The following is a 16,194-nucleotide window of genomic DNA, read 5'->3' as shown; positions in this document are numbered from 1 at the left end:
GATGGCATCAATGGCAATATCATATTAAAAATGAGGATATTAGGAAAGAACCTGACATTGTCAGCATCCAGGAATGCGTTAGCAGAGCTAATCTCAGGTGGTATGGTCACTTAAATAGAATGGGAGAAGAAAGATTAGCAAAACAAGTGTTCTCTGCCAGGAAAACGAACCAGAGGAAGACCAAGATATAGGTGGATTGATATGGTACAAAGTGCCTTAGACGATAGAAATATAAGATCCGATAATGTTGGAGTCTTGACAAGTAACAGACTGATTTAGAGGAAAATTGTAGATAGGAAGTTAGTAATGATGTAATTTTTTTCCATGGTACTATCACATCCTGTACAACCCTTGAGAATACATGGCAGGAATTTGATGATGTAATCTACCATATATAGAATAAACAGGATGCACAATTTCTATCAGACAAAAAGAACATAAACGACACATTAAATATAATAACTATGGTGAAGTTGGTCTTTCTGATCATGGCCTGAACACTTTACATAGAATTGACTGGAAAAGCCCCAGTTGTTTACATCACACTTAATATGAACGCAAATTTAAGGAAGCCTGTGAGATTCTTATCAACAACCTCAATCTGAACAATAATGATGGTCTAAAAATCCCAAGCATATGGAAGGCACATATTTTACCCAGGACCCTTTCTCCCTAATTAACTATAAACAGGACTGTAGATAATCCAGAATCTTAAATCTAATATAACAATTGTCATGTTAAACTAGGAGATATAAACATCATTGTTAGTGTAAGAAAACTATCTATAATGAAAGAATGTTTCTCTTATGTTATCTTAAATAGAATTTAGCTTTGATGTAGTTTCTAAATAATTAATTTTTTCTGTTTTTTATATATTATATTTTCACTAGAGGTTATGCCAGTAGAATAAGCATTGTTCAAATCATTGTCTCTTTGGCATACTGTGCAAAATGTAACTCAGCTTGTCCTTGTATATACTCCAGATGATGACCTTCATATGAAGGTCGAAACGACGGGAAATTATAATAGTTATTTATAACATGGTTGTAAAGTCCATAATTTTTAAAATGAATCCATTCCCTTGGTGGGATTCAAACCTGCAACCTCTTGGCCAGAGAGCAGATATGCTAACCTTTCTTCAAGACAGGCTAGTCTTGAAGAAACTCATGAGGTTAAGGATCTTGGAATTGAGGACACAAAGCTCAAGTTTGAAAGTTCCATAAGAAAAACTGCAAATACAGCTGAGGATAACTGTGATGTCAAACCAAACACAGACATTGAAGTTGTTTTGTCTCTTTACTGATGCATCCACACCTGGACTGTGTGTAGATTCAGTCTTCTGATTTCTGAGGAGATAAAGAAGATGTGGAAAGCATGAAAAGGAGTTACAGAGATGATATCAAGCATATATGAACTGTAGACTGAAAACAAAAGAAAGAGATGTGTTATATTAGAGGCCTATAAACTTCAGAAAAGGGTATAATAGGATATTGGTTGATGAAATTTTGTATTATATAGAGGGCGGGTAGAGAACAAGGGGACATCCGTGGAAGTTAAACTGTGTGTGGTTAAAGAAAGAGGTGAGGGCTATTTTTTTTCTCACAGAGAGTGATTAAGTTAGTGAAACAGTCTGGCTGTCAAAGTTGTGAGTGCATCTAGTGCGAATGAGTATAAGAGAAGGTATGACAGCTGGAGAAGGTGATGTATGGCCTCCCTCACTGAATCTTTCACTCCCTGGAGGTCTTTTGCATATTTGAGTCTACAGTTCATCTCTGAAAGCTACTCCACTTTGATTGTTTTTAAAATTTCTTTAGATATTTATCTTTTTTTATCCTGTTCAAAACTAAACAGTGTTCACTCTCTATTTCAAATCTTTGTACATGTGTCCTGAATCAGTACGAAAAAAATCACTATCCACAATAATATAATCAGCAAGCGTTTTCTTATTTGTCTTTCTCTCAATGTGAATTTGTGCACATTTTTATGTTGGTGCATGATATTAATAATTAGTAGTCCATATACTGAATAGAAATCTAGAAAGTATTTACTATTATTTTTAGCTTTGCAATTTTCTCTATTTCCTGAAACATTTCATATATGTCAAATATTCAAACTTCCTACTCTGTTTATATCAAATAAGGACCTACTACATAATTATAAGTGGATCACTAATACTTATGAAAACAAGGTACTGCAAACAGAAAGAAGCTGAGTGGTTGTCTTTATATTGTGTATTCTATTCTGTAATGTTAGTGCCAATTGTATAAAGAACAAGTATAAAACCTTTCGTACATTTTTTTTTGGTGTGATAAGAGAAGAAAATTTACAAAAAAAAATTTAGTCATCTAAGCAGTTAGCAGGAGCTTAAACTTCCAAGTGTGTTTATTAGGTTAGTATAAAGGGATCTAGCTGATTTTTCAAACTTCAAGAATTATTTCTACTATTATTTTTATGGCTAATATAGCATACTTTCATTTAGGAGTGTTCTTTTTTACAATGTCATTGGGCTCTTTACTCAAATCTTAGGACATTACTGATGTGTTATAAAACTAATATATGAAGAATAATATAGGAGGAAAATTCAGACATACCTTTTTTGGATGTTGTTGGCTGTCACCTTATCCTGGTGATATGCATACATTTGCTGTTAAGCTGTTAAAGGAGGGGGTTTGGGAAAGTGGGGTAAAGTAATGTGGGAGAATTATTTGAAAAAAAAAACAGTTTTTTTTTTTTTTTAAGCCAACAACATCCAAAAAAAAGTATGCTTGAAATTTCCTCCTATATTATTCTTCATATATTAGTTTTATAACACATCAGTAATGCCCTAAGATTTGAGTAAAGAACCAATGACATTGTAAAAAAGGGTCACTCCTAAACTAAAGTAGGCTATATTAGCCATAAAAATAATAGTTTATCTTAGAGTAACATGGGAATTTTCCCAGAAATAATATCTTATTTCTACTAGTTTTTCTAAGAACAACATTACTTACTTAAGCAAATGTAGAGTTATAGTTCCTTCGGGTTTAATTTCAACATACTTTCCCCAGAACTTTAGCTTGGGATATATAGATCCATAAAATATAAAATGGGAAGAATCTGCATGGAAAGCACTAATAGGTGGATGATGACTCACTTGTTCACAAACTATTCTGAAATCCATATCTTTCCTGAAAGATGCGCATGAAATCTCAAATTACCATTTTTTTTTCTACTATGAGCATTAATACAGCCACTTCTCATTATAGTAAGCATTAAATAAACTTGATCACTATAACATACCAAATATTCCTGAAGTACCAGAGGTGAACTGCTTTTCTAAAAGAAATTCACCATACAAAACTATTTATAACAAACTATTCAGTGGTCTCTCTAGTGAGAGTCAACTGCATGTTATATAAAGAATATATAATTTTCCGCATATAGCAAATTTTCTCTGCCAGAATATAATAGTGAATGATAACATAAGAATACCATGTTCATTCACAGCAAAAAGAATTAACCATGATATATGATTTATATCACTGCTGGAGTGCTGAGGATCATGGTGAACTTTTATATAAATGTAAATCCTCCAATGTGGCTATTTGTGCATGATTTTCAAAGAAATTAATGTAATGGCTCATGGCAAATAAATATATAGTGACACATATGTGCACACATACAAGAATACAAGACATAGAGATGAGTCTTAATGAAACAAATAATTTGATTCTTTAGAGAAACTTTTGACATTAAGATTATAATATATAGACATGTTTACACAAGAATATTATATTTTAATTTGCCAAATATTTCAGTCTGAAAATAACAGCCTATCTTCAGTGGCTACATAGGACCAGTTTTTTAACAAGGTGGAATACCAACAATTGATCATTCAAAAGTAGAATGAGCCACGTGATGTTATATTGCTAAGTATTAAAGAGAGGAAAACATTTTTTATCAGAGTAATGAATAAATAAAAGATATTAATTCACAAATTCATATAATAAATCTTAATTTAAAAAAAAAAAAAAATATATATATATATATATATATATATTAATGTGTTATCCTGATAATTAAACTTTCCCATATTTTTGATACAGATATACAGTCATTTCGATTCAAGTTAGGGCGTTGAAGTAAGGCCTTGGCACTTTCTTTAAATAAACGTTCAAATTTATAGCGACATCTGTGTAGGAGGAGAGTCTTGGACCAGAGGATGTTGTGGCTTGTCTCTATTCCGTGCTGAGACAATCCAGACTTATCGAATTTGTTGTGCTGAATGTATGATTGATGTTCCTGAATTCTTTTTTTCTATAGAATGTCCTGTTTGTCCAAAGTAGGACAGATTACAGTTATAAGGAACTTGATATACACACCAGGCAGACATAGTTGAGCGTTTATCTTTAGAAGAGGGGAAATAGGTGGATATTTTGTTAATAAGTATATAAGTGGCTGTTAAATCATTTCTTCAGAATTCTTGAAATTGGAACTCGAAGTATCGAATCTATGTTGTTTTGGATTGGCTTGTAAGAATCGAAACAGATGTTGTGTACTCTTTTTGGAGAAGCCATTTAATTTCATGTGGTGTTTGATAGTTGAAAGTTCTTTCTATAATTCATGAGGAGTTGAACAATTAGTTCTGGCTCGTCGGATTAAACATTTTATGATTCCTGATTTTTGATAAGGATGATGAGCAGATTGTTTGAGAATATAATGTCCTGTGAAAGTGGGTTTTCTGTTAACTGTTGTTGTTAGAATACCTGAAGATGAACGGATGAGTAGGATGTCTAAAAAGGATAACTTGTCTTTTTCACTCTCCATGGTAAACGTAATATGAGGATGTAAGGAATTGATTCTGGCTAAAAAGAAAGGTAAGAAATCTCTGTTGTGAGGCCATACTGAAAAGATGTCTATATATCTCACCCAAAAGGAAGGTTGAGGGAATATAGATGAGAACAGGACGTCTTCTAGATCAGTAGTCTCAAACTGGCGGCCTGCATCCAGCCCCCGAAGCAATTTTACAAGGCCTGCGAATACATTTCAATTATGTATTTCTTGTAAATACGGTGCTTATAGGTTTAGAGACATAGAGATACAGACTGAGCTTATGTGAGCATAAGCTCAGTCCATATCTACTATTTACAATCAGTAAATTTAGTTTGCCAGCCAATAGTTGGTGGCCCTTCCATATTCTGGTGTTTCCCGGGGGGGGGGGTAGATCCCCCTAGTATATATATATTCACTCTCATTTTGTTTAAAAAAAAACCTGGCCTGTCAACTGCTTTCACATCGTGCATTCGGCCCACATGCAATTTGAGTTTGAGACCATTGTTCTAGATGTTCCAAATAAAAGGAACAGCCATGGGATGTCCACTTTCACCTGCTCTAACCAACTTTTATTTGGAACATCTAGAAGACGTCCTGTTCTCATCTATATTCCCTCAACCTTCCTTTTGGGTGAGATATATAAACATGACATCTTTTCAGTATGGCCTCATAACAGAGATTCCTTACCTTCCTTTTTAGCCAGAATCAATTTCTTACATCCTCATATTAAGTTTACCATGGAGATTGAAAAAGACAACAAGTTATCCTTTTGAGACGTCCTCCTCATCCGTTCACCTTCAGGTATTCTAACAACAACAGTTAACAGAAAACCCACTTTCACTGGACATTATATTCTCAAACAATCTGCTTATCATCCTTATCAAAAATCAGGAATCATAAAATGTTTAATCCGACGAGCTAGACCTAATTGTTCAACTCCTCATGAATTACAGAAAGTACTTTCAACTATCAAACACCACATGAAATTAAATGGCTTCTCCAAAAGAGTACACAACATCTGTTCGAATCTTACAAGCCAATCCAAAACAACACAGATTCGATACTTTGAGTTCCAATTCCTTATATTTCTGGGATTTCAGAACTATTTTCAAGAATTCTGAAGAAATATAATTTAACAGCCACTTATATACCTATTAACAAAATATCCACCTATTTCCCCTCTTCTAAAGATAAACACTCAACTATGTCTTTGCCTGGTGTGTATCAAGTTCCTTGTAACTGTAATCTGTCCTACTTTGGACAAACAGGACGCTCTATAGAAAAAAAGAATTCAGGAACATCATACATTCAGCACAACAAATTTGATAAGTCTGGATTGTCTCAGCACAGAATAGAGACAAGCCACAACATCCTCTGGTCCAAGACTCGCCTCCTACACATATGTCGCTATAAATTTGAATGTTTATTTAAAGAAAGTGCCGAGGCCTTACTTCAACGCCCTAACTTGAATTGAAATGACTGTATATCTGTATCAAAAATATGGGAAAGTTTAATCAGGATAACACATTAATATATATATATATATATATATATATATATATATATATATATATATATATATATATATATTTTTTTTTTAAAATAGATTTAATGACTTAAAAACCGAGATTACTTATAAAGATTTAATAAGATTAATACAACTAGTTTCGGCTTATAATAGCCTTCATCAGGTATTCTTAAAGGAAGAGAATAGTAATAAACATTGAAGTATCTAAAAACTTCTTGAAAATACAGGTAAAATATTGCCACACATAATTGATACATAAAAAATGTATTTTTTCAAGTTGTTCCAAGTTATTGCAAGTATGCGTGCAGACTCACGTGAACGCCAATATTGAATAACTGCAGCATGGCTATCTGGGATGTTATAACTCAAATTGTTGTTATAACATCCCAGATAGCCATGCTGCAGTTATTCAGAAAGATTTCCCTTGATTCTATAATTTTTCTCTCAAACTCATCATCAGAGCGAAAAATATTTTCTGATCTATCCCAGCAAACGGAGTGGCTTTGTTGATCATCATTAGGATTATTTGAAAAAAGAACATGACTGGATAATGCAGTTGCATGTGATCTTTTGTAAGAGATGTCTCTTTTATGCTCTTCTATACGTTGCTCAACAGATTTGTTAGTTTGTCCAAAATAAGGGATATTGCAATCGCACCATAATTTATATACACCTGGATATTTTAGGTTGCGATGAGGAGGTTTTGGATGACTAATTAGAGAACGGATTTTTGAAAGAGTGGTGAAGAACGTCTTGATGTTATATTTTTTAAGGACTTTTGCTAATTTGTTAGAGACTGTGCTAATATATGGGATGGAGATGCTGCCTTTAAAATTACTAGTTCCTGTGGTGCACTGTCTAGGAGGATCCAGAAGAAATTTCTTAATAGTTTTTTCAGAGTAACCATTTTGTTTAAAGATAAGCGAGAGTTGATTTATTTCTTTTTGTAGTTCATCTTGTTCATCTTGAACATGATGAAATGGTTACTCTGAAAAAACGATTAAGAAATTTCTTCGATCCTCCTAGACAGTGCACCACGGGAACTAGTAATTTTAAAGGCAGCATCTCCATCCCACATATTAGCACAGTCTCTCTCTAACAAATTAGCAAAAGTCCTTAAAAAATATAACATCAAGACGTTCTTCACCACCCTTCCAAAAATCTGTTCTCTAATCAGTCATCCAAAGCCTCCTCATCACAACCTAAAATATCCAGGTGTATATAAATTATGGTGCGATTGCAATATCCCTTATTTTGGACAAATTAACAAATCTGTTGAGCAACGTATAGAAGAGCATAAAAGAGACATCTCTTACAAAAGATCACATGCAACTGCATTATCCAGTCATGTTCTTTTTTCAAATAATCCTAATGATGATCAACAAAGCCACTCCGTTTGCTGGGATAGATAAGAAAATATTTTTTGCTCTGATGATGAGTTTGAGAGAAAAATTATAGAATCAAGGGAAATCCTTCTGAATCCTGTCCACTTAAACAACAATTTGAGTTATAACATCCCAGATAGCCATGCTGCAGTTATTCAATATTGGCGTTCACGTGAGTCTGCACGCATACTTGCAATAAACAATGGCACATCTGTTAGAACAACTTGAAAAAATACGTTTTTTATGTACCAATTATGTGTGGCGATATTTTACCTGTATTAAGTTTTTAGATACTTCAATGTTTATTACTATTCTCTTCCTTTAAGAATACCTGATGAAGGCTATTATAAGCCAAAACTAGTTGTATCAATCTTATTAAATCTTTATAAGTAATCTCGGTTTTTAAGTCATTAAATCTATTTTTAAAAATGTATCAGAACAACTGAGTTGAAGCATATAATTACATATATATATATATATATATATATATATATATATATATTTTTTTTTTTAATTAAGAATTTAATTCTTACATTAGTCTAATGTTATTTATAATTTAAGATTTATTATATGAATTTGTGAATTAATATCTTTAATTTAATCATTACTCTGATAAAAAATGTTTTCCCTCTCTTTAATACTTAGCGATATAACATCACGTGGCTCATTCTACTTTTGAATGATCAATTGTTGGTATTCCACCTTGTTAAAAAACTGTTCCTATGTAGCTCCTGAAGATAGCCTGTTATTTTCAGACTGAAATATTTGGCAAATTAAAATATAATATTCTTGTGTAAACATGTCTATATATTAGAAACAAATAATATCAACTTCTACACAACATGGCAACACTGAAGGCAATACAGCTGGGCTTTCTCTGTCAGATAGTGGATATATACATACATATTAACTACCTGCACTTGATGTTATAAGTTGCTCGTGAGGACATTGAAATAAATTGAATAATTGAATTTTGCAAACTAGTGGCATATTGGGCATACTCATTGGTGTAGCACATTAGCAGGTATCAGCATACCTACAAAAGTGCTATACCACATGAGAATCGAGGGTTGGACATTAGGTCAGAAGTCCCAGTCTATTTCCTGCATTAGTTTAAAGAATATGTGGAGGGTCTCCTTCCAATTATTAAAAAACTTCCTCATTTTAAGTGACTACTTAAATGATACCTGAAAGTAATATTAAAAAATATATCTAAAAGAATTCTTAAAATACCAGAACAGCCTACATCTAAACACACACTTCACTCCTGATATGAAAAACTATAGGACACTACAATTTCTGGACATACTCCTTAAGGTTTCCAAAGAGAATGAAGTTTATTCAGTATAAGGAAACCTATCCACACAGAAGATACCTCTCTATGCCTCATTTCACCATGATGACATTGTGCAAAAATGAGAGAGAGATACAACATATCTAATAACACAGAGAATAGGAATCAAAACTTAAATACCTTAGCCACATCCTATATCAAATTAGATACAGGTACAGGATGATCAACTCCTCCACAGACAATGACAAACAACCAGAAATACAAAGGTGCAAAAATTCATTCTTATACCCAACAGGCAATGGACAAAATGTCTTGAATACTTCAATACCATGACATAGCTTTCATCTCATCATGCAAGATCTCAAATTTTTACATCTTTTTAAATCACCCTCATCTATCCCTTAAAAAATTAGGGTCCATTAAATCAGGCTGTTAATACAGCATATGTTCATCATGTTAGAGGATTAAAGGAGTACTGGCAGCACTAAAAGGATTTATTGAATGGAATGAACTGTCATCACTAGATTATATTTATTAAGAATTCTTAAGATCAGTTCCAAAATGTCAGCAATGGAAGAAAAATTCTATGCACTGTTTCCTTATTATTTGAGCTACAGTTATAGGCATAAAAAAATATGTTGTGTGGTCTATTAAGTTTACTAAATTGTGCTCACACTATATGTTCTACACAACAACTACAGCAAGAACTTTAAATATCAAACGACATATGAAACTCAACAGCTTTACAGAGCTGACCACACAATGTATTTCTGATACCTATCACCCTAGCTCAAATAATAAGGAAACAGTTTACCTCATTCACCAAACTATCTTCATGGTTCCTATCATCTAAAGATAAATGCTCCTCTCTGACATCTAGTAAATTCCATGTCATTGTCGTTCAGTGGAGAAAAGAATACAAGAACACCAGACCTACATCACCAATGGGAAACATGAGGAAACTGGCCTTACAAATCATGGAATAAATACTGACCACAATATCTTATGGTCTGAAATACTATTTCTTCATCAGTGGCCTTACAAATCATGGAATAAATACTGACTGCAATATCTTATGGTCTGAAATTCATTCCTTCATCAGTGTTGCCATATAAAAATATAAAAAATTTACTTAAGGAAAGCATCACTTTCAAAAATATGGAAAAATCTTATTCTAATCACATATAGTTTTTTTTTTTTTTTTTAAATTAATCATAGAGTTAAGTAATAGCTAATAATACTGTGTGTTTCTCAGTTTCTGCTTTGCACTGTTTCAAATTTGTCACTGTTCTAGTTCTAACTTGCATTCTATTACCTAGAATGCTGCTGAAGATAATCTGTAATTTTCCAATCAAAACATATGGCTTTTTATTAAATTCCATTTATACTTGTATTATCATATTAATTTTAAGAAATCCATATGATAGACTGAATGGGTTTCAGTTTATTTTGCAGGCAGAGGAGGGGAATGATAGAAACTTATAAGATTCTAAAGGAATTCTATAAAAAAGAAATAAAAGAAATCTTTCAATACATGATGGGTAGGAAGAGAACAAGGGGTCACTCTTTGAACTTGTGTAAGAGTGTAGACTAGATTTTTTGGCTTGGAGAGTGATGAATGAGTGTAGGGAGTTACCAGAGGTAGTTGGGCCTCGACCGTGAATGAGTTTAAGGAGAGGTATGATAGGTATTGCGTGAATAATGGTTAGTGTGGGTCTCGCATGATGAGTCTTTTGACTCCATGGAGAGACACAGTACAATAATAATAATAATAATCAAATTCTCAATCTTAATGATGAACTTTCTTTTCCAAGTCTGGGAAATTGTTATTAAAACCTCTTTTTTTTTAAATATACAAAACTATGTAGTGGAATCTTCTGTGAGTCTATGGTCACAAAGAAGGTTCTAATAAGGAAGTAGGAGAGATTTTTTGAGGCATTAGAGGAAACAAGAAAAATGGAAAAGATGGTCCTTGTTGGAGAGCTAAACAGCAGAGCCAGAAATGTGGAAAAACCTTGCCAATAATAATAATGGCAAGTAACTTCTGGATTTCTGAATAGGATATGAGCTAGTTATTACTAACACCATGTTCAAAAATAAGATATGCACAAATTTACATGGAAAGAATACGTGTGTAGAGGCTTAAGTGCTGTGAGGACATCATGTTGGAGGCTTAATGGATATTTTTACAACACTTAAAAAGAATTAAAATAGACTTTAATGCTTCCTATATTTCGTCCTAGTCACTAGGACATCTACGGGGATTACAAAAAAATTAATGTAACATATGCACAAATAACAAACAATACTAAGCCCAACCACGTGGGTGACACTAAAGTCCTATCTAGGTAGAGCGCCCTCTAAGGGCAGTAGTAGGTGGCCTGGAATGTAAGGTGGGAACTCTGGTGATGAGTGTTTCCCAAATCTTCGGAAGCTTAATGCACCCATATTTATTGAGATTTGGTTGGTTTTTGAGAGCTGCTGCTGCTTCTAAGAAAAGTCTCTCTTTCTTGAATTTGCTGTGGTGGAGCATGGTGGTTTTCTTCCATGATACTCTGTGGGTGGTGTCCAAAACATGGTCAGCCAAGCCTGAATGGCCATAGTTGTGTTTAACAATGTACGACTTGTGGTCCTCCAGGCGGATGGATGCTGATCTGCCTGTCTGTCCAAAGTACGCCAGCTTACAGGAACAGGGTACTTTGTAAACTCCAGGCAGAGAGAGAGGAGGGAGCTGATCTTTTGTAGAACGGATAAGGGTAGCCAGTTTGCGGTGGGGCTTGTATGCTGTGTGTAGATTGTATTGTTTTAGTATCTTGGCTATTTTTTCAGATGTGCCACGGATGTAGGGTATGGTGATGGCATTTTTAAAATCTTGTTGACGAGAAGGAAGGGGAATGGGGGAGGAGTTGATTATTTTTTTGATGCTGTGATCGCTGTAGCCATTGGAGAGGAAAGTGCTGTGTATGTGGTTAAGCTCATTAGTGAGGGCGGTTCCACTGGAACAAAGATTGTGGGCTCTCTTGGTAAGAGTTTTAATAATGCCATATTGTTGAGAGGGGTGGTGGTGGGAGAGTTTGTGAATATATCTGCCTGTGTGTGTGGGTTTTCTGTATACGGTGAAGGTGAGTGTATCATTAGGCAGGCGTGTGACTAAGGTGTCTAGGAAGGGTAAACAATTGTTCTTTTCCTTTTCCATAGTGAACTGGATTCTTGGATGTAGACTACTGAGATGACTGAGGAAGGAGTATAACGTGTCTGGGCCATGAGGCCAAATAGAGAACACATCATCTACGTATCTTAGCCAGATAGAAGGTTTGAGTGGGGCTGAGTCTATGGCTCGTTTTTCGAAATCTTCCATATAGAAATTGGCAAGGGGGGATGAGAGGGGGGAACCCATGGCAGTTCCTTCTATCTGCTTGTAGATTTTGTTGTTCCAAGAGAAATATCCAGAGTTAATGGCAAAGGAAAAGAGATCTAAGATGTCAGAGGGAAAAACCTTTTCTAAGAGAGATAAGGTGTCAATTAAGGGAATATTGGTAAACAAAGAGGAGATATCAAAGCTTACCAATATGTCTGTCTTCTTCAAGGTTAAATTTTCTGTGAGGGCTTTAAAGTGGGTCGAGTTTTTTTATATAGGAAGGGGACCTTCCGGTGAGGGGAATCAGAGAGTTGGCCAGCTGTTTAGATAGTCTATAGCAAGGTGCATTGGTAGCATCTACTATAGGCCTGAGTGGGGAGTTGGGTTTGTGGATTTTTGGTAAACCGTATATTCGGGGGGGACGGGAGCGGAAAGGTTTAAGTTTTTTCGTGACATCTGGGGGCCAGGAAGATACTTTTTTGAGTAAAATTTTAAGTTTCTTAACTTGTGTTTTTGTGGGGTCGTGTTCTAGCAGGATGTAGGTAGCGCGATCGCGGAGGATGATGTTCATTTTACGCTTATATTCGCTGGTATTAAGAACGACTGTGGCGTTACCCTTATCCGCTCTGGTGATGACGATACTTTTTTCTTTACGTAGTTTCAGGAGAGCCGTGCGTTGGGCATATGATAAATTACTTTTTGGCAGAGAAGAATGCGCGAGGATGTTGGCTACGTCAAGCCTGATGTTGTTAGCTGTCTCCGACGGTAAGCGACCGATTCCACGTTCGATGTTCACCATTACGTCAAGCACCGGCACTTCCTTCGGAGCGACGGCAAAATTATGGCCGAGGCAAAGGGCGCTGACAGCATCGTCGTTGAGCCTTTTGGAAGAGAGGTTTATTACTGTCTGGAGAGGTTGAATTTGTGGTTGTGGTTTGTTTTTCACAAGGTTGCTAAATTTCTTGATATGTTTATTTTTTATTTTTTGGAATTCTCTCCGTGCGGAAACTTCCGCACGGATAAGGATAAGGGTAACGCCACAGTCGTTCTTAATACCAGAAAATATAAGCGTAAAATGAACATCATCCTCCGCGATCGCGCTACCTACATCCCGCTAGAACACGACCCCACAAAAACACAAGTTAAGAAACTTAAAATTTTACTCAAAAAAGTATCTTCCTGGCCCCCAGATGTCACGAAAAAACTTAAACCTTTCCGCTCCCGTCCCCCCCCGAATATACGGTTTACCAAAAATCCACAAACCCAACTCCCCACTCAGGCCTATAGTAGATGCTACCAATGCACCTTGCTATAGACTATCTAAACAGCTGGCCAACTCTCTGATCCCCCTCACCGGAAGGTCCCCTTCCTATATAAAAAACTCGACCCACTTTAAAGCCCTCACAGAAAATTTAACCTTGAAGAAGACAGACATATTGGTAAGCTTTGATATCTCCTCTTTGTTTACCAATATTCCCTTAATTGACACCTTATCTCTCTTAGAAAAGGTTTTTCCCTCTGACATCTTAGATCTCTTTTCCTTTGCCATTAACTCTGGATATTTCTCTTGGAACAACAAAATCTACAAGCAGATAGAAGGAACTGCCATGGGTTCCCCTCTCTCACCCCCCCCCCCCCCTTGCCAATTTCTATATGGAAGATTTCGAAAAACGAGCCATAGACTCAGCCCCACTCAAACCTTCTATCTGGCTAAGATACGTAGATGATGTGTTCTCTATTTGGCCTCATGGCCCAGACACGTTAGACTCCTTCCTCAGTCATCTCAGTAGTCTACATCCAAGAATCCAGTTCACTATGAAAAAGGAAAAGAACAATTGTTTACCCTTCCTAGACACCTTAGTCACACGCCTGCCTAATGATACACTCACCTTCACCGTATACAGAAAACCCACACACACAGGCAGATATATTCACAAACTCTCCCACCACCACCCCTCTCAACAATATGGCATTATTAAAACTCTTACCAAGAGAGCCCACAATCTTTGTTCCAGTGGAACCGCCCTCACTAATGAGCTTAACCACATACACAGCACTTTCCTCTCCAATGGCTACAGCGATCACAGCATCAAAAAAATAATCAACTCCTCCCCCATTCCCCTTCCTTCTCGTCAACAAGATTTTAAAAATGCCATCACCATACCCTACATCCGTGGCACATCTGAAAAAATAGCCAAGATACTAAAACAATACAATCTACACACAGCATACAAGCCCCACCGCAAACTGGCTACTCTTATCCGTTCTACAAAAGATCAGCTCCCTCCTTTCTCTCTGCCTGGAGTTTACAAAGTACCCTGTTCCTGTAAGCTGGCGTACTTTGGACAGACAGGCAGATCAGCATCCATCCGTCTAGAGGAACACAAGTCTTACATCTTCAAACACAACTATGGCCATTCAGGCTTGGCTGACCATGTTTTGGACACCACCCACAGAGTATCATGGAAGAAAACCACCATGCTCCACCACAGCAAATTCAAGAAAGAGAGACTTTTCTTAGAAGCAGCAGCAGCTCTCAAAAACCAACCAAATCTCAATAAATATGGGTGCATTAAGCTTCCGAAGATTTGGGAAACACTCATCACCAGAGTTCCCACCTTACATTCCAGGCCACCTACTACTGCCCTTAGAGGGCGCTCTATCTAGATAGGACTTTAGTGTCACCCACGTGGTTGGGCTTAGTATTGTTTGTTATTTGTGCATATGTTACATTAATTTTTTTGTAATCCCCGTAGATGTCCTAGTGACTAGGACGAAATATAGGAAGCATTAAAGTCTATTTTAATTCTTTTTAAGTGTTGTAAAAATATCCATTAAGCCTCCAACATGATACATGGAAAGAAGATGCAAGAAATAAAATCTAACTATATTATTGTTGAGTGATTCAATCTGGTTAAGAGTATACAGAAGATCTGAAGTGATTACCATTTAGTTTTGAGCAGGATAAACATGAATATCACATTGAGAAGAACAATAGGTAAGGAAAGTTTTAGAATGAATCAAAATTGAGCAGCCTTCAGAATTGAAATGTAGACTTAAATATAAACATTATTCATGAAAAAATGAAAGAGTTTCAAAACGAGAACCAAACCTTGGGGATTTGGTGGTCGACCCTGAAAAAAACAAACATTTGGTTGATTCAGCCTATCTGCAGGATTCTCTGACTAAACTGGATAGCTGCTGTAATAAACTTGACATGAAAATCAGCACTAAAAGGACACAGACTATGAAAATAAGAACAGTGAAGACATCAACTGCATCTTGAATGACAGACATATAGAACAAGTAAAACATTTCAGCCATTTAGGAACATTTTTTTAGTGAAGATAGCAAATTATATATGAAAATAGCAAACAGAATTAGCAAAGATTATATATGGTGGGAAGTCAAATGAAATACATTTGTATGGAATAAGAGAGAAATTAGTCAAAACACTAAACTAGCTATATACAAGTGCTGCAAAGAGCAAAAACAAGTGTCTGTTGCCAGGATGGTAGGAAAAGTCATAGAGGAAGACCAAGATCTATATGGATTGACACAGTAAGGGGTGCCTTAGAAGACAGAGATATAAAATTGATAATATTGGCCTCTTGACAGATAACAGATTAATTTGAAGCAAAATTGCTGTTAGGAAGTTAGTAATAATGTAACTTTTTTTTCATGTAGTACTATCATAATATCCTGTATACCTCCATGAGGATACATATGAGGAATCTGATGATGACTTCTTCTTCATTCAGTAACAATGATAATGGTTTATGAAGCATAAACCAAAACATTTGTATATAATTTGTAC

At 35.4% G+C, this 16,194-nt stretch overlaps 1 protein-coding gene across 1 annotated transcript in view; it reads right to left on the bottom strand.

Moving 5' to 3' along the window:
* Positions 1–16,194, bottom strand: part of LOC150094636 (oxysterol-binding protein-related protein 1-like) — a 714,206-nt gene that overhangs the window by 177,682 nt on the left and 520,330 nt on the right. Inside the window, exon 19 of the mRNA XM_090411347.1 lies at positions 2,991–3,167. Coding sequence (XP_090267473.1) covers positions 2,991–3,167 — 177 coding nt within the window. The remainder of the gene's footprint in view (positions 1–2,990; positions 3,168–16,194) is intronic.

Source organism: Typopeltis vanoorti, chromosome 21, assembly GCF_054136105.1.
Source record: "Typopeltis vanoorti isolate ZY-2024b chromosome 21, IOZ_Tvanoo_1.0, whole genome shotgun sequence".
Classification (NCBI taxonomy): Eukaryota; Metazoa; Arthropoda; class Arachnida; order Uropygi; family Thelyphonidae; genus Typopeltis; species Typopeltis vanoorti.
Note: the sequence above shows the minus strand (reverse complement) of the source record. Positions and strands in the feature narration are given on the sequence as shown.